The 19,024-nt window shown below is 50.4% G+C and overlaps 1 protein-coding gene across 2 annotated transcripts; it reads left to right on the top strand.

The window, feature by feature from the left end:
- The first annotated feature begins 37 nt into the window (after positions 1-37).
- On the top strand, positions 38-13,118 carry LOC146075832 (uncharacterized). 2 transcript variants are annotated; one of them, XM_083185471.1, is made up of 4 exons: positions 38-166; positions 2,531-2,869; positions 3,377-3,488; positions 10,945-13,118. In XM_083185471.1, exons 1-4 carry the CDS (start codon positions 115-117, stop codon positions 11,639-11,641), a joined length of 1,200 nt encoding a protein of 399 aa, XP_083041597.1. In that variant the 5' UTR covers positions 38-114; the 3' UTR covers positions 11,642-13,118. The 2 variants fall into 2 exon arrangements, with proteins under 2 accessions (XP_083041597.1, XP_083041599.1); XM_083185473.1 differs by having other exon boundaries at positions 3,377-3,507; positions 10,945-11,074.
- The last annotated feature ends 5,906 nt before the right edge of the window (positions 13,119-19,024 follow it).

Below are 19,024 nucleotides of genomic sequence, written 5' to 3'. Positions count from 1 at the left end.
TCTATCTCTCTCTGTCGCTGTCTCTCGTTCTCTCCCCCTCTTTCCTGTTCTTCTGTACTTTGTCTCAGCACTTCCTCTCCAGCTCACAGGACCTCGTACCTCCTCTGCCTCAGCATGGTGAGGCTGCTGATTACGGTTGTCTTCCTTCTTGGAGGTACTTGTCCAGGTAAGTGACGGACATTGGTTGGATGGATGGTTGGGTGGCAGAGGATATTTGGGCAGTATAGGAATAGCAGCTATGGAACCATAGACCCACATTGCAGACGCGACAGTCCAGGGCCGTCTTAACATTAGGAAGGGCCCCTGGGCAACCTAGTTCACTTGACCCCCCCAATTAGTTTGCCCAGGAGCCCACAGTCACCTCCCCAACCCTCACCTCTCTGGCTCCGTGCGGCAGCCAGTCAGCTTCCGGCGGCCGGGGATCCGATCATCTTCGCTGGGGGATCCGGGCAGCGGGATCAGGGCAGCGGCGGTAGCTAGGAGCCTGCCCTGAAGTGGCAAAGCGCTATTAACTGGCGGGGCGGGAAGCGCTGTTGCATTTGAAAAGACTGGCCAGATGCTGATTGGCTGAATTCAGAATAGCGCTAATGGGAAAGATGGTGGCCGGGTGGCGGGGATCCGACCATCCTCGCTGGGGAAGGGGATCAGGGCGGCGGTGGCGGTAGCTAGGAGCCCGAAGCGGCGAAGCACTATTTGTCGGCGGGGGCGGGAAGCGCTGTTGAATTTGAAAAGACTGGCCGGATGCTGATTGGCTGAATTCAGCCAATCAGCATTCAGCCAGTCATTTTAAATGCAGCAGCGCTTCTCGCCCCCCCTGCCGGCAAATAGCGCTTCGCCGCTTCGGGCTCCTAGCTACCGCCACCGATGCCCTGATCCCCCTGCCGGATCACCCAGTGAGGGTGATCAGAACCCCGGCACACGGACCCCCGAAATTAAATTCACTGCTAGCTAGGAGGTGAAGCGCTATTTGCCGGCGGGGTGGGAAGCGCTGTTGCCTTTTCAAAGACTGGCCGGATGCTGATTTTCTGAATTCAGCCAATCAGCGTCCGGCCAGTCTATTCAAATGCAACAGCGCTTCCCGCCCCGCCGGCAAATAGAGCTTCGCCGAATCAGGCTTCTAGCTACCGCCACCGCCCTGATCCCCCTGCCCGGATCCCCCAGCGAGGGTGAGCGGATTCCCGGACCCCGGCCACCATCTTTCCCATTGGGCTGGGCCCCTAGGTCCTAGGGCCCCTGGGCAACTGCCCATCGTGCCCAATGGGAAAGACGGCACTGCGACAGTCCCATCACGCCTCTGATATGTCTGTTTTGTCCAATCACTGGGTCAGGTGACCTATATGTGACTGTAATACTGTGACATTATACACTGTAGGGGAATTATCGTAGGGATAGCCATCGACCATCAATGATTTGTAATCATCGATGGTTTATGACTGAATGGAATAGATGGTTTCCCTCCATCGATGGCTCAGCATAACCGAATAGTTGTGGTTGTTTCCACCCCTACCCCCCCTTCAAGGTGACGGGACACGGAACATAGCTCCACCCCCTACGCCTGTGAAGCTATGCCCCAGGTCAGCCAAAGAAAAGCAATGGCCATCGATAGGTAAAACCATCGATGGTCATACATCACATAATATGAAACCATCGATGACTGTTTGCATTATCGCCATTAACTCTATGAAAGTTGACCCCTGAGGGTCACAGGGCTTAGGTCGACAGGGTTGGAAGATCGACACAAGCATAAGGTCGACAGTGGGAAGGTTGACAGTCAAAAAGGTCGACATGAGTATTTCACTGGGTTTTTTGAGCTGACGTGCCGACAGGTGGTATTTCACACCCTACCACTACAGCTTGGTGGGAGAATAGAATAGTATGGCGAGCGGTGTCTATGTCGACATTCGTGTCATTTTTTTTAAAAAAAATCATGTCGACCTTTTTAAGTGGTCAACTCAATGTATGTCGAGCCTATGACCCATTCCCTTGAGGCAAAACTGTTGCCTGGTGACAGGACTCGGAGGGGTCTAATCTCCTCATATTCATTATTCCCCTTACAATTAAGAAGAGATATACTGCACGACAGTAGCTGGGATGCGTTCAGCATCACACGATATCAAGCGCAAACCGACATGTGGTTTCCTGTCAGTGTATAATTAGCTCCGAGTCTAACGACAAGCCAGCGGTACTTCCATGTAACTGACGTACTGTATTATTGCGTGACCCATTTACCTTGATCTAATAACCCAGTAATACAGACCTCCTGCTCTTCACCCAGAGGCTGATTCTGAGGCAAAGCAAATATGAGCAAGTAACTTTTACACTTTGGCAACACTGTGCTGTGCTGCAGGGGGGCAGATGTAACTGTCTGACTGCTGACTCAGAGGCTGGCACTATTGCACTATTGCACTGTGGGATTGTTACATAGTAGGCTCGGTGTCCGTCTCCTGGCAAGAGATTTTTAGTAGATTGAAGTGAAAATGTTCATGCAAAAATAAAGTTGATTGTATCTCGTCATCCGCTCCCTCTGCAGTGCAGCTGCCATCTTCTCTGCTTGTCCTGAACTACACCCAAAGATCCCCCGACTCCTACCTCATCTCCTGCCACACCCAGGTACCAGAAGAAAAGGTGACACAGGTGCACTGGAAGGCGCGACACAACGATGGTACCTACAGTGTCATCGCTGTACAGAACCCGCACTGGGGGAACGCCACGCAGCTCCCTTACCGTGAGGTGGTGAAACTGCACAAAATGGACTCCACAACCTACGCTGTGGAGATGACCGTGGTGGAGGACGTGGTGTGTTGTGAAGTGGTCACTTATCCATCAGGAAAGATCCACGAGAGATGCCTTACCATCAAAGAAGACTCAGGTGAGGTGGACCATGTACTTACTACTTACCTACCTTCTACGCCAAGCATGTCCAAACTATGCCCCTCCAGCTATTGTGAAACTACAAGTCCCATCATGCCTTGCCACAGTTTTGCTATTCGGGAATGCTAAAACTACGGCAAGGCATGCTGGGATGTGTAGTTTCACAACAGCTGGAGGGCCACAGTTTGGACATGCCTGTAAATCTACTCTCTACACTCTGGCAGGGCTGGTGGGATCCCTGATGAATCTATTAGGTCCGGGTATGATCCCTTGAGGACCTTTGGCCCTCCAGCTGTTGCTGAACTACACATCCGAGCATGCATTGCTACATTTTTGCTATTTGGCTAAAATGATAGTAAAGCATTCTGGGATGTGTAGTTCAACAACAGCGGGAGGGATGAAGGTTCCCCATCCCTGCCTTAGACTGTGGTTTGTATACTGCAGTGTGTCTCCCCTATACACTGATTATACATGGTCACCGTCTCCTGTTCTTTCTCCCTCTCAGACGACGATAAGATCCAGAACGCAGTGCTGGGGTTATTACTCGTTGGGGCATTCTTCATCCTTGCCTCATTCGTCCTCCTGTTCCACATCTGCTGGATGAAGAAGAAGACTTGGTAGGGGCTACTTGCACACGTGAGACTTTCGTTGGTGACCAAGTGACCCATCCAGCCTGTCCTATATTGTGGTCCCACCAACTACATTTCTTCAAATGTGTTCCAAACATCTACTAAACTTTCAACCGCTCCTAAACCCTAAGCACGCAGGTTACGCAGTCATGTATGAGAAGTGCCGTAACTAGACACGCCCATACTCAAAATAGGAACAGTGTGCACTGAAGGCACATGCCAAAATTTGAGGGCATGGCTTCGTGGGGGAAGGGACATGCTCACATAATAGTACCAATTCACATTACACCGCACAGTAGTGCCACTTGTACAAACTGTGCCAGGTAGAGCCCCTTAGACACACTGTGCCAGGTAGAGCCCCTTAGACAACTACGCCAGGTAGAGCCCCTTAGATGCACTGTGCCAGGTAGAGCCCCTTAGACACACTACGCCAGGTAGAGCCCCTTAGACACACTACGCCAGGTAGAGCCCCTTAGACAACTACGCCAGGTAGAGCCCCTTAGATGCACTGTGCCAGGTAGAGCCCCTTAGACACACTACGCCAAGTAGAGCCCCTTAGACACACTGTGCCAGGTAGAGCCCCTTAGACACACTGTGCCAGGTAGTGCCCCTTAGACACACTACGCCAGGTAGAGACCCTTAGACATACTACGCCAGGTAGAGCCCCTTAGACACACTATGCCAGGTAGAGGCCCTTAGACACACTATGCCAGGTAGAGCCCCTTAGACACACTACACCAGGTAGAGCCCCTTAGACACACTATGCGGTTAGAGCCCCCTATACACACTACTCCAGGTAGATCCCCTTAGACACACTACGCCAGGTAGATCCCAGAGGTTCCCAATCTTTTTTGATTCACGGCACCCTAGAGAATCAGAATTTTTGGTACTTGTTTCCTAGCACGGCCACACCGATTAAGATCGGGGTGGTCGTGCTGAAAAAAATCGGTCGATCGCATCGCATGCGATTTGGTCGCATGCGATGCGATCGACCGATCCGACCGATTTTTGACCCGATTTTTTCATTAAATCCAATGTAAATTGGGTCCCTGGGACCCAATTTTACATTGGATTGAATGAAAAAAATTCCAAACCCCCCCAAATTGAAGCGTGTACACAGCGCCCCACGATAGACGGCAACCCGAAGCGTGGCGAGCGCAGCGAGCCCGCGAGGGGCGGCGGTACGCGTCCTCCGACCTTTTCATGCCCTACTATCCACTAGGGCGTGGAGTGAGAATAGAATAGTGTGGCGAGCGCAGCGAGCCACCGAGCCCGAAGCGTGGCGAGCGCAGCGAGCCCCGCGAGGGGACGCGGATACCTTCACAGGTAATCGCGTCCCTTCGCGGGCTTCACAGTTGTCGGCGTCGCCACGGACACCTGTGAAGCCCGCGAAGGGACGCGTTTACCTGTGAAGGTATCCGCGTCCCCTCGCGGGGCTCGCTGCGCTCGCCACGCTTCGGGCTCGGTGGCTCGCTGCGCTCGCCACACTATTCTATTCTCACTCCACGCCCTAGTGGATAGTAGGGCATGAAAAGGTCGGAGGACGCGTACCGCCGCCCCTCGCGGGCTCGCTGCGCTCGCCACGCTTCGGGTTGCCGTCTATCGTGGGGCGACGACGGGGACATTTTTAATGTGAAATGGGTCATATTGACCCATTTCACATTTTTTAACATTTTTACACCATTTCAATGTTAAAATTTTTTTTAACATTGAATCCTATGTAAAAATCGGGTGCATCGCGTCGCATCGCGTCGGGACCAATGTTAATGGTCCCGACCGACGCGATGCCCCCGATATTTTACAGTTCCCGACAAGATTTCAATGTTAAAATTTTTTTTAACATTGAAGTCAATGCAAATATCGGGGGCATCGCGTCGGTCGCGTCGGGACCAATGTTAATGGTCCCGACCGACGCGATGCCCCCGATTTTTGTTTCCTAGCCGGCAAAATGGACCTGATTTCAAAGGAAATCGGGTCCATCGGGCTAATCGTGTCCCTTAATTAAGGGACACGATTAGTTACGATTGTGGCCGTGCTAGGAAACAAGTACCGAATTTTTTTCTCGGCACCCCTAGGTCCAAAAAAAATTAATTTGATTCTTAGAGGCAGTTATGTGGTAAAGGGCAGGATTTGCTTCTGTTTGTACACATTCTATGATTGGCAGCCACCAGCACTGGTTTTGCTCCTAAATAATTAACCATTATTAGTTTGAGTTGGTCCTGACCACCAAGCCGCGGCACCCCTGCATGTGTCCCGAGGCACCCCAGGGAGCCACGGCACACAGTTTGGGAACCACTGCCTTAGACACACTACACCAGGTAGATCCCCTTAGACACACTACACCAGGTAGATCCCCTTAGACACACTGTGCCAGGTAGATCCCCTTAGACACACTGTGCCAGGTAGAGCCCCTTAGACACACTGTGCCAGGTAGAGCCCCTTAGACACACTGTGCCAGGTAGAGCCCCTTAGACACACTGTGCCAGGTAGAGCCCCTTAGACACACTGTGCCAGGTAGAGCCCCTTAGACACATTGTGCCAGGTAGAGCCTCTTAGACACATTGTGCCAGGTAGATCCCCTTAGACACACTGTGCCAGGTAGAGCCCCTTAGACACACTGTGCCAGGTAGAGCCCCTTAGACACACTGTGCCAGGTAGAGCCCCTTAGACACACTGTGCCAGGTAGAGCCCCTTAGACACACTGTGCCAGGTAGAGCCCCTTAGACACACTGTGCCAGGTAGAGCACCTTAGACACACTACGCCAGGTAGATCCCCTTAGACACACTACGCCAGGTAGATCCCCTTAGACACATTGTGCCAGGTAGATCCCCTTAGACACACTGTGCCGGGTAGAGCCCCTTAGACACACTACGCCAGGTAGAGCCCCTTAGACACACTGTGCCAGGTAGAGCCCCTTAGACACACTGTGCCAGGTAGAGCCCCTTAGACACACTGTGCCAGGTAGAGCCCCTTAGACACACTGTGCCAGGTAGAGCCCCTTAGGCACACTACGCCGGGTAGAGCCCCTTAGACACACTGTGCCGGGTAGAGCCCCTTAGACACACTACGCCGGGTAGAGCCCCTTAGACACACTGTGCCGGGTAGAGCCCCTTAGACACACTACGCCGGGTAGAGCCCCTTAGACACACTGTGCCGGGTAGAGCCCCTTAGACACACTACGCCGGGTAGAGCCCCTTAGACACATTGTGCCGGGTAGAGCCCCTTAGACACATTGTGCCAGGTAGAGCCCCTTAGACACACTGTGCCAGGTAGAGCCCCTTAGACACACTGTGCCAGGTAGAGCCCCTTAGACACACTACGCCAGGTAGAGCCTCTTAGACACACTGTGCCAGGTAGAGCCCCTTAGACACACTGTGCCAGGTAGAGCCCCTTAGACACACTGTGCCAGGTAGAGCCCCTTAGGCAGTGGCGTAACTACCCCCCCCCCCCCCCCCAAAAAAAAAAGTATTTGACATCAGCCATAAACCATCAATGATTTCAGGCCTGTGTATGAGTCATGGAAATCAGACACATAGAGATGGCCCGTTAGGCTAGAGTTGTAATTACAGTTGCCACCAATACCCACTTTCAAGCCTCTCCAGTGAAAGTGTGGAGGTGGCATCCACAGCCACCACCTGCATTAAGTACAACAAGTATGTTTTTTTTGGTACTTGTGTATTATAGCGGCGCCCCCGATGTTGGTCGTGCGATGTTTTTATCGCATTGCATCGCATGCCATACACCCGATGGCATGCGATGCAATGCAACGCGATTTTACACCACTATTCGATTAAAAATTGTACAAGCACCCTAATGGGTGGTTTTAAGCACCCTAATGGGTGCTTACAATGTAAAATGCAGCCCCACGCTGCGAGCCCGCGAGGGGCGGCAGTCCGCGTCCTACGACCTTTTCATACCCCCACTATCCACGTCGGCGTGGAGTTGATTATATATAGTGTGGCGAGCACAGCGAGCCACCGAGCCCGAAGCGTTGCGTGAAGTTATGCGCGGCCGCTCGCCACACTTTACAAGATCAACTCCACGCCGACGTGGATAGTGGGGGTATGAAAAGGTCGTAGGACGCGTACCGCCGCCCCTCGCGGGCTCGCTGCGCTCGACAACGCTTTGGATTCACGTTTATAGTGGGGGGTGACGTGGGGGTGCATTCAACATTGTAAGCACCCATTAGGGTGCTTATAAAATTTTGAATCGCATCCCATCGCATTGTATGGCATTGTATGCCATATACAATGTCATACAATTTAAAAATTGTATGCCATTGTACAACATCGCACGATATCGCATACCATCGTATGCCTTATGGTATGCGATGCGATGGGCGCCGCTATAATACACAAGTAACTTTTTTTTTCAGACATCTTTCATTTTGTACAAACTCTGTGATGCCCACAGATCCCAGCGCACTTGGCCGCTGCTAAGGGTAATCCGGCCTTGCATACGTAATCAGGGTTCATGTGGACAATGTAAGACCTGTAGAGTACACTCTTGCTGGGTTGGCACCTGTCCATAGAGTTACATGGTCCATCGGACTCTTGTGAGTCTGCAGAACGTAACATGTCACCTCCCTGTATTGTGAGCGCAAGTGTCCTGGGGTAAGCACTCTGTGTTACAGCCTGAGGCGGCATTCCCAGTAACTCAGACGGGCACTCTGTGTTACAGCCTGAGGCGGCATTCCCAGTGACTGAGACCGGCACTCTGTGTTACAGCCTGAAGCAGCATTCCCAGTGACTGAGACAGGCACTCTGTGTTACAGCCTGAGGCGGCATTCTCAGTGACTGAGACGGGCACTCTGTGTTACAGCCTGAGGCGACATTCCCAGTGACTGAGACGGGCACTCTGTTTTACAGCCTGAGGCGGCATTCCCAGTGACTGAGACGGGCACTCTGTGTTACAGCCTGAGGCAGCATTTCCAGTGACTGAGGTGGGCACTCAGTGTTACAGCCTGAGGCGGCATTCCCAGTGACTGAGACCGGCACTCAGTGTTACAGCCTGAGGCGGCATTCCCAGTGACTGAGACCGGCACTCAGTGTTACAGCCTGAGGCGGCATTCCCAGTGACTGAGACTGGCACTCTGTGTTACAGCCTGAAGCAGCATTCCCAGTGACTGAGACCGGCACTCTGTTTTACAGCCTGAGGCGGCACTTCCCAGTGACTAAGATGGGCACTCTGTGTTACAGCCTGAGGCGGCACTTCCCAGTGACTAAGATGGGCACTCTGTGTTACAGCCTGAGGCGGCACTTCCCAGTGACTAAGATGGGCACTCTGTGTTACAGCCTGAGGCGGCACTTCCCAGTGACTAAGATGGGCACTCTGTGTTACAGCCTGAGGCGGCATTCCCAGTGACTGAGACAGGCACTCTGTGTTACAGCCTGAGGCTGCATTCTCAGTGACTGAGACGGGCACTCTGTGTTACAGCCTGAGGCGACATTCCCAGTGACTGAGACGGGCACTCTGTTTTACAGCCTGAGGCGGCATTCCCAGTGACTGAGACGGGCACTCTGTTTTACAGCCTGAGGCGGCACTTCCCAGTGACTAAGATGGGCACTCTGTGTTACAGCCTGAGGCGGCACTTCCCAGTGACTAAGATGGGCACTCTGTGTTACAGCCTGAGGCGGCATTCCCAGTGACTGAGACAGGCACTCTGTGTTACAGCCTGAGGCTGCATTCTCAGTGACTGAGACGGGCACTCTGTGTTACAGCCTGAGGCGACATTCCCAGTGACTGAGACGGGCACTCTGTTTTACAGCCTGAGGCGGCATTCCCAGTGACTGAGAGGGGCACTCTGTGTTACAGCCTGAGGCGGCATTCCCAGTGACTGAGACGGGCACTCTGTTTTACAGCCTGAGGCGGCATTCCCAGTGACTGAGAGGGGCACTCTGTGTTACAGCCTGAGGCGGCATTCCCAGTGACTGAGACGGGCACTCTGTTTTACAGCCTGAGGCGGCATTCCCAGTGACTGAGACGGGCACTCTGTTTTACAGCCTGAGGCGGCATTCCCAGTGACTGAGACGGGCACTCTGTTTTACAGCCTGAGGCGGCATTCCCAGTGACTGAGACGGGCACTCTGTTTTACAGCCTGAGGCGGCACTTCCCAGTGACTAAGATGGGCACTCTGTGTTACAGCCTGAGGCGGCACTTCCCAGTGACTAAGATGGGCACTCTGTGTTACAGCCTGAGGCGGCACTTCCCAGTGACTAAGATGGGCACTCTGTGTTACAGCCTGAGGCGGCATTCCCAGTGACTGAGACAGGCACTCTGTGTTACAGCCTGAGGCGGCATTCCCAGTGACTGAGACAGGCACTCTGTGTTACAGCCTGAGGCTGCATTCTCAGTGACTGAGACGGGCACTCTGTGTTACAGCCTGAGGCGACATTCCCAGTGACTGAGACGGGCACTCTGTTTTACAGCCTGAGGCGGCATTCCCAGTGACTGAGAGGGGCACTCTGTGTTACAGCCTGAGGCGGCATTCCCAGTGACTGAGGTGGGCACTCAGTGTTACAGCCTGAGGCGGCATTCCCAGTGACTGAGACCGGCTCTCTGTGTTACAGCCGGAGGTGGCATTGCCAGTGACTAAGACCAGCTCTCTGTGTTACAGTCTGACGCGTATGGCATGCAAAGCATTTGCATATGTGAAGGCCAGCGATGGAAAGTACACGGCTGTTTGTCAGATAACAAGTTATGACAGCATTAACCACATGCTGTGTCTTTCTGCAGACTGATTTCCATATCCTGTGTACCCTGTACCTGCTCACACCGGCTGCAGTATTATCACATATGGGGGCAAGTTATCAAAGCTTGGAAGAGATAAATTACCAACCATTCAGCTCCTGTCATTTATCAAACAAAGCCTGCAAAATGACGGGAGCTGATTGGTTGGTATTTACTAAGCATTGGAGAGTGATAAAGTGGGGATGACAGCCAGACAGCCTCTAACATGGCTAGTTGATGGGTAGGAATGGCCAAGAGGTTCCAGAACAATATGTGGCTCCCCCCCCCCCCCCCACCGGCATCCTCACACAACCCTTCTGCAGTGGGGGAGGGGGAGCAGATGACTCGATTTGCAACAAGTCGAGTCATCATTGCTCCGCCCTCTGCCTCACAATGCCTGATTTTGCAGGCACACCCCCAGTATGATGATGACGACGCACCACACCCCATTTTTCAAATCCAGCCTGGGACATGGCAGGTGCTGATTGGTGGTTTATCACTCTCCATTTTATCACTTTTCAAGCTTAGTACATCTGGTCCTATGTATGATATGTTTTAGGAACCTTAAAGTGACCGTTGATAAAATCTCAAAGATGCCCAACCTCAATGTTATTGTACGTGATGCTGTGATCAATACTTGTGTATACATACCACTGTCATGGTATAGTTAAGTTTATATAATGCATAAATGTGTTTCTCTGTTATTTCTTAAAGTGCACTCAAAGTAACCACTACTAACCACCAAGCGTGGAGTAGGAATCCAGGATCCCATGTCCCACACGGAATACCTGGCCCATCGATAAACCTTGCATACGAGCCTCCACTACATACTGAGATGCCCCCAGCGATGACCTATCCACGCCAGAAACTTCCAAGACACCAACTACCTCCTGAGGCTCCACCCCTGAGAAACCAGCAGTATCGAGTAGCCCCGCCCCTGAGGAATCAATGGTTTGATGATGATTCGTCTGCAGCGGATCCCACCTATCATATTGCCCTTCCCCTGAGGAGCCACGTGATACCCAAAATCCCACAAACACCAAGTCAGATATATAGCAATGTCAACCGTCTGAACAAGCCCTACCGGAAAGTACCTCATTTTAACAGTCTCCAACATGGGCCAACAGTTCATCGCCCGCATCGTCCTGATCAGTTACCTTACGTAGTTTCGGACCAGCCGCCATTCATACCCCCAGACCGCTCATCATCCTCATCTCCATGGCTTTGTGGTGACGCGTCCTACTCTCCCGAAAAAATGGCATCATTGCAACCTTCCCGATTATGTGTCCCAAGGACACCGGAGTCTCCGTTCTCCACCGCTAACCCCATGTATCACAGTGGGAAAGGATGGGAATCGGATTGTCATCCAAACAATTATCCATTATATCCCGAGCAATCCACCTTGTCTTGACAAACTTTTTGACTTCTGCCTGCAACTGAAATGCATCTGTACTGTACATATATTACCTATGGATTAATATATGATGATGCAAGAGACAGATAATGTAGTATTACTGTATTCTGCAGTCTATCACAAAGATGGAAACATATCTACAATATATAGTAATATACTGCAAGCCTGGTCTTGGTTGTAGTAACAGTGTTAGCCACTTGTTGCAGCTCGCCAGCCACAGCATCCATGACCCCTACTAGTCCCTGTCTTAATTAAATCGACTTTAATTGACTTTCCTAAACTCATTGTGATTTGGGTAGAGTCTCTTTCTATTCTGTAATCAGATGTCTTTCATATAGAACAGCCGTGCCTAAAACTGTCGGTATATATGACCATTATGTTGACCCTGTGTTGACCACTGAAGATTGAAAGGTCTTAGGTCGACATCTGAAATAGGTAGAGGGGGTCTAAAGGTCAACACGATCATTAGGTTGACAATGGGGAGGTCGACAGTCAATATGTCGACATGAGTTTTTCAAGGGTTTTCTGAGCCGACATGTGCCGACAGGCGGTATTTTATGCCCTAACATCCACTACGGCGTGGTGGGAGAATAAAACAGTGTGCTGAGCGCAGCGAGCCATGCGAGGGGAGGCGGAGTCTATGTCGACTGCGTCGACATTCGGGTCAAAAGACTGTGAAAACCGCATGTCGACCGTTTGACTGTTGACCTCTCCTTTGTCGAAAAGGTCAACACAAAAAAAATGTCGACCTTGGAAAATTTTGACATGACATTTTTCGTTTTTGTTTTTTTTCTGGCGTCTATGGCAACTCTATGTGGACATAGACACCGTATTGGTGTACCGCGTCCCCTCGCCATGCCGCTGGCACGGTGTGCCCGTCACATTATTATATTCTTCCTCTGTGCCCATCGGGATGGTAAAGTATGAACAAGCCGGTTAATAAAAAATAAAAATTGTGAAAAACTCACGTCGACCTAGCCAATGTCGACCTTGTGCATGTCGGCATATTTCATGTTTCAACCTTAGCCATGTTGACCTCCAGTGGGAGTGAGTTTTTTTGATGGTATTGCTCCTCCCCCTTTCTTGCCCCGATTCAACTGGATCAATGGGTAATTGATCCAGCCCGCCTGCCTATCTTATCCAGCATCAAGGCCACCGCATCTTAAACCAGCCCTCCAGGGGTAATCTACCAAGTCTTGGGGAGGGGTGAGAGGGAGGAGTCGCCCAAAGCCAGCAACCAGCTTCTGTCATTTATCTAGTGCAGTTTATAAACTCGCAGCTTGGAGCTGATTGGATGTTTCAGGCACCCATTGCACTCCATCCAAGGCTTGATAGATCTCCCCCACAGTAACCAGTAAGTGTAAAGTGTCACATTCTAACCGCAGTTACCACTGTGGGAGAGAATTATCTGATTATTACCAGGCATCACACTAAAGGTGCCCTTACAATAGTAAAATTTATCTTCAGATCTGGCTGGTTGGAACAAAAACCTGGTTATGGATGAGTGACAGTTTGTCAGTTTTCCAGCATTTCCAAGCACATGGTCAACTGTCATTTGCTCTCATCCATAACCAGGTTTTTGTTCCAACCAGCAAGATCTGAAGATAAATCTTACTAGTGTATGGGCACCTTAAGATGTATAACTGCCTTTACATGGGTTGAGCAATTATCTAAAGTTGGGATAATTTCCCCCCAGGGACAGACAATCCTCAAGGATTTAAGATGACCATGATGTGGTCTGGGGTGCATTTGCTGATGGGTCTGGGTAGGACATGTCATTTGTGGCCCCTCTACACCTGCAGAGGAGGATCAAGGGGTCTACTAGTGTTGTCTGCCGAAAGAGCGGCCACTAGTGGCACGATCAAGAACAGCCACAAGAAACTTTTACATGTATGTTGGGGCCTAGCATTTTACACAAGGTATAGTGGTTGGCGTTAATGTTTCACAGCCTTTTTTAATTATTGCCCAATTCACTAATTGTGTGGAGTTTATATGTTCTCCCTGTTGTGTGACATTCCTTCCACATTCTAAAAGCACAATTGTGGGTTAATTGGCTTTTGATTTTTAAATGAACCCTAGTGAGTATGTGTGTCTATGTGTTAGGGAATATACATTGTACCTCCCCCCCGGGATATATTCTCTGTATACATAGCTGTTAATAAATAAATACATTTGTTTTGCACAATTGTATTCTATGAACATAGTAAGGATGTCGGCAGTCAGTTGCCTCTGCTATGCAGTGTTCTTGGGGTAGAACTGTTGACACACACACAGGGCTTATAATGCAACATTTTGCAGAATAGCTGTTAAGAATTTCTCGTTTCCATTTGCTGTATTATCAGCGCCACCTTGTGGTCACTCTGTGCAAATGTGGCAACTAAATATAAAAATGTTCAATATTTTGAAGGCAACCAAAGCTAGATACTCAATCGATCTGCAGATATATCTACAGACTGATCAGGCTGTGTGTTCTCCATGCATGCTGCCCAATCTGTCAGGATTGACATCACAAATGTATGGGCGCGTTAGCATGAGCCTGCCCACTGAGCTGTCAATCCCTGGTGGCTCCTCACGCAGCTGTACGGGCGGGCGGCGGATTGCCCATACACAAAGCAGGATGCGCCGATATATATTTAGATATATTGGACAGCAACACAGCCAATGCGATATATCTTTGAACGATGCCATTCACAGATATATTGCTCGTACACACTGGCTGATGGTGCATCAATATATTTGTTGTTCCATCGAACAACCAATATATTGGCCATTGTGTACGCACTTTACACCCTAAGGTAGCATTGCATGTAAGCGTGTTTCCCATCCCATTGAACTCCTGAGCAACTACAGCAAAATCACAGTGATTACAGCAATTTACTGTAGAAAAATCCTCAGTGGCACCCCTGGCAGAATTTGAAGATTCCGGGAGATTAGAAGTACAATACAGAGCAGCAGGAGATTTATGACTGTATTGGGAGTCTCCCGAAGGATGCAGGAGGGTCGGCAACTATGAATTTTATTGGGGCCTTGCAGTCGACCCTTCAGCTGCTCCATAGGCCCATGCAGACCTGTCAGCTGCTCCAGAGACTGCTTACAGGAAACCAAGGCGATGTCCACCATCAGCAGGAACTGCAGCGTGAGATCCCTGCTGGGGGATCATCCACACTAGGTGGAGGACCCACTATCAGAGAGTGCTTAGTACTGGGTCCTAGCTCTACAACTTCATCAGAAGTAGATTCTGCTCAGAGGTGTAGAGAATTTGACTGGTGTCTTCCTCTCTGAGCTGCTAAGGGGAGGTTTCCCAATCAAACTTTTTCTATGGGGCCCACACCATAGTTGCCAACCCTTCCACATCCTGCAGGAGGCTCCCTTCAGATTCTGCCTGGGATGCCACTAAGGAGTTTCTTTGCAAGGCCAGTGATTTGCTGTAGTGGCTCAGGAATCCCTGCTGACAACTCGCATCGACCTTCCCTTGTGGGATCCTCTGACAGGAGAGAGACACATGATCACACAGGGTCTTCTGTGCTGGTGTGCACTCATCCATAGCAAGCTGCTGCTTCTGCTGCTAGTAAGTGACTAATAGTGCCCACACACGGTGCGATTGTCCCATGCGATTTCAACACCGTGTTTATTTTTCCTTGGGATGCATGCTCCCGTGTAGTCCATATAGAATGGCAAAATAGTATGTGCAGGCAGGTAGTTTTGTGATACATTGCATTGTGTTTAGTTCAAATCGCACCCTGTTTAGGGAATCACATTCGCGATATGTATTTTACATATTGAAATCACATATTGTGGTCTAGTCCAAATCTTATGTAGTTGAAAGAGAGAGTACAGGGTATAACGTTCAATATCATAGCATACATTGTGTAGGCTCAAATCGTACCTAGCACACATCTCACCATGGGGCCTTATTCTAGTTCACTCTTTCTGACAAAATCCTTCTTAGATTTGGGTGAGTTATTTTGTTTCTGTGTAGGGCAAATACTGGCTGCTTTATTTTTACACTGCAACAGGGCCGCCGACAGGGGGGTGCCAGGGGTACAGCTGTCCCGGGCCCCGGCCTCTGGAGGGGCCCAGGCAGCTGCCCACAGTGGCACGGCACCACCCCCCCTGCACCCGCACAAATCCCCCCATCCGGCGGCCAGTCGCGCACAATACACAGTGCAGACTGCAGAGCGCCGAGCCTAGGTTACAGTGGGGCTCTGCGCTCTGCAGGCTGCACTGTGCAGTGAGTGCTCCGAGCCCGAGTTCGGGAGGGAGAAGATGCTGCTGCGTTGCTGACACCACCGCTGGTAAGTAATTGGGGGGGCGGTGGTGGGGTACAGGCGCACGAGGTGTGGTGGTGGTGCCGGCGCGTGAGGGGGGGTCAGTCCGGGCCCCAACATTACTAGTGGCGGCCCTGCACTGCAATATAGATCTCACTTTGAAGTAAAACCCCACCCAAATCTAATTCTCTCTGCACAAGTAACATCTGCCCCACCTGCAGTGCACATGTTTTTGTCCATCTAAGAAGGATTTTGTCAGAAAGAGTGACCTAGAATAAGGCCCCATGTGTGGGCAACTTTAGGGTAAGAACTTTTGCTAGTAATCACAATAAAATAACATTTAATACACCAATAACATATGTATATGCTTAGGGATGAATTCACACAAGGTGAAATTGCATTTGGAATTTATTGCATGGGCATCACATTAATCATCTATATTGTGCCGAGTGAAAAAAAAAATCACAGCGAATATACCGTTTTAAACAAGAAACCCCATATAGTAGGCGGTAACGTTAGTATCAATACTTTCAAAATTTCCCCAAAATAGATTGTTACTAATATTATATAGAAATATATCGGGGAAAATATACATTTCTACAAACTATTCTGCAATCACCTTGTTCTGCATTTTGCTGTATTACTAAGCATGTTCCATTGTGTGCTTGTAATTGTTAGAAGTCCCAACCCCCCACACACACACACCATACATGCAAACGAGTTGCCCATCTACCCAGTATTGTACATACAAGCTATAAGACATATCTGCTGTCTAATCTAACATTGTACCACAGATTTCCTCATTTCGCATTTCCTCTGCGCTCTCCTACAGGCCGGACACAATTTCTGTGACCACAACTCTCAGTATTATGCACCCCCCTCTTATTTCCTTCCACTGACCTAGATCCCCCCCACTCTGTTCCCCTATGCTACTGTATTGTTTTTTATTTATTTATTAGCGGTTTCTTATATAGCGCAGCATATTCCATTGCGCTTTACAATAGGAGACAGTGATACAACAAACGGGGTATTTACAGACAGTGAAAGGTAGGAGGGCCCTGCTCACAAGCTTAAAATCTATAGGGAATAGGCATTGATACCAGGGCCGGTGCAAGGCACCGGAGCGCCCCAGGCGAGTCGGAGTGGGGGCGCCCCGGTGCCGGGGGGAGGGTGGTACCTGTGTAACAAAAATTGCTGCCCCCGCGTCCCTGCAGTGCTGGGGCGGTCAGGGGTGTCCGCCGCGCGCATAGCGCTAGTTATTTGCTATTATTCACTACAGGGACCCCGCCGGCCGCAGCCAGCTATATACACATGACGGCGCCGCAGGTACCCCTACGGCACGGACACCCCTGACCGCCCCAGCACTGCAGGGACGCCGGGGCAGCCATTTTTTACACAGTTCGCTGGGGGTGAGGGGCGAACTGCCATCCTCCAGGTGCCGGCGCCCTAGGCAAATGCCTAGAGCTGCTTAGTGGTGGCGCCGGCCCTGATTGATACATGAGGATACAGTATTCTTTATTGCACCAGAATTATTATTAATTCCACCAGAATGCAAGGTTCCTGGTGTGCTGTGTAAGATACGGTGACCCAGCAGTTTGGCCAGGATGGAAAATGTGAAAAAGAAAGAGAGAGTATGTGGGCAACCCCACCTCTCCCTCCCCACCCCCCCTGTGGAGCCCCAACCCATCGCACCAGGCAACCCTACCCCCCATCGCAAAGTCCCCCCCCCGTCCCCCCCCCCCCCGTGGGCCGGGTGAGCACCGGGGCGCCCCCCCCCACACCTGGGGTGCTACGATAGCTTGCACCGGTCCTGTACAGTGGGGATGTGATTAGATCGGAACGGTATATGAAGGTTAAGTGGCTGGTTCTGGAATTTGATAAGCTGCCCGAAGAGATGAGTTTTCAGGGAACGCTTCTAGGTCTGGAGACGGGAGGAGAGTCTTATTGTGCTTGGGAGAGGATTCCACAGAGTGGGTGCAGCCCGAAGAAAGTCCTGCAGTCGGGATTGGGAGCGAGTAATGAGTGTGGATGAGAGACGCAGATCTTGGGAGGAGCGTAGAGGTTGTGTTGGATGATATTTTGAGATAAGAGAAGATATGTATGTTGGTGTAGTTTGGTTTATGGCTTTGGCCCTTATTCAGATCTGATCGCAGTTCAAATTTGTTATAAAAATGGTCAAAACCATGTGCACTGCAGGTGGGGCAGATGTAACATACAGTATATAGATAGAGTTTGATTTGTGTGAGTTAATTTGTTTCTGTGCAGGGTAAATACTGGCTGCTTTATTTTTACACTGCAATTTAGATTTCAGTTTCAACACACCCCACCCATATTTGACTCTCTCTGCACATGTTACATCTGCCCCACCTGCAGTGCACATGGTTTTGCCCATTTTGAGAACAAATTTGTACTGCAATCAGATCTGAATAAGGGCCTTTGTGTGTAAGTAAAATAATTTTGTATTGAGTACGGTAGAATACAGGTAACCAATGAAGTGACTGACAGAGCAGCTTTGCAGACGATGAACGTCTGGCTAGGAAGATTAGCCTCGCAGCTGCATTCATGATGGATTGTAGTGGTGAGAGTCTGTATTGGGGAAGGCCAATAAGGAGACTATTGCAATAATCAATGCGTGAGATGATGAGAGAATGGATTAGAGTATTAGCTGGGTCCTGTGTAAGGTAAGGGCGAATTTGAATATGTTTTATAGGTGCATGTGGCATGATTTTGAGACAGACTGAATGTGGGTAACAAAGGAAAGTTCAGAGTCAAGAATGACACCTAGGCAGCGAGCATGTGGGGTAGTATTCATAAATAATGGGCCTTATATTGGTCCGTTCGCATGGAGCAGAATATTCACAGGGGATCCGATGGTGGGCGTATGTGCAGGGTCATTTCTGCGTATGTGCAGGGTCATTTCTGCGTATGTGGCCATGGCGAACAGGGTGTTCACTGGAGTGAGGGTGGGGGGCGTGGGGCGGCAGGCCAGGCCATTTGCGTATGGGAACACCCAGTGTTTTATGGGCGTTCCCATGAGAACGGCCACCATTCCCAAGGTGGGGGTTGGTGGAGTCAAAGCCGTTCTCTCTCTCTCTGCTGTTCACCATCACCC

This window comes from Crinia signifera, chromosome 4 (assembly GCF_055691185.1).
Source record: "Crinia signifera chromosome 4, ASM5569118v1, whole genome shotgun sequence".
NCBI lineage: Eukaryota > Metazoa > Chordata > Amphibia > Anura > Myobatrachidae > Crinia > Crinia signifera.
Note: the sequence above shows the minus strand (reverse complement) of the source record. Positions and strands in the feature narration are given on the sequence as shown.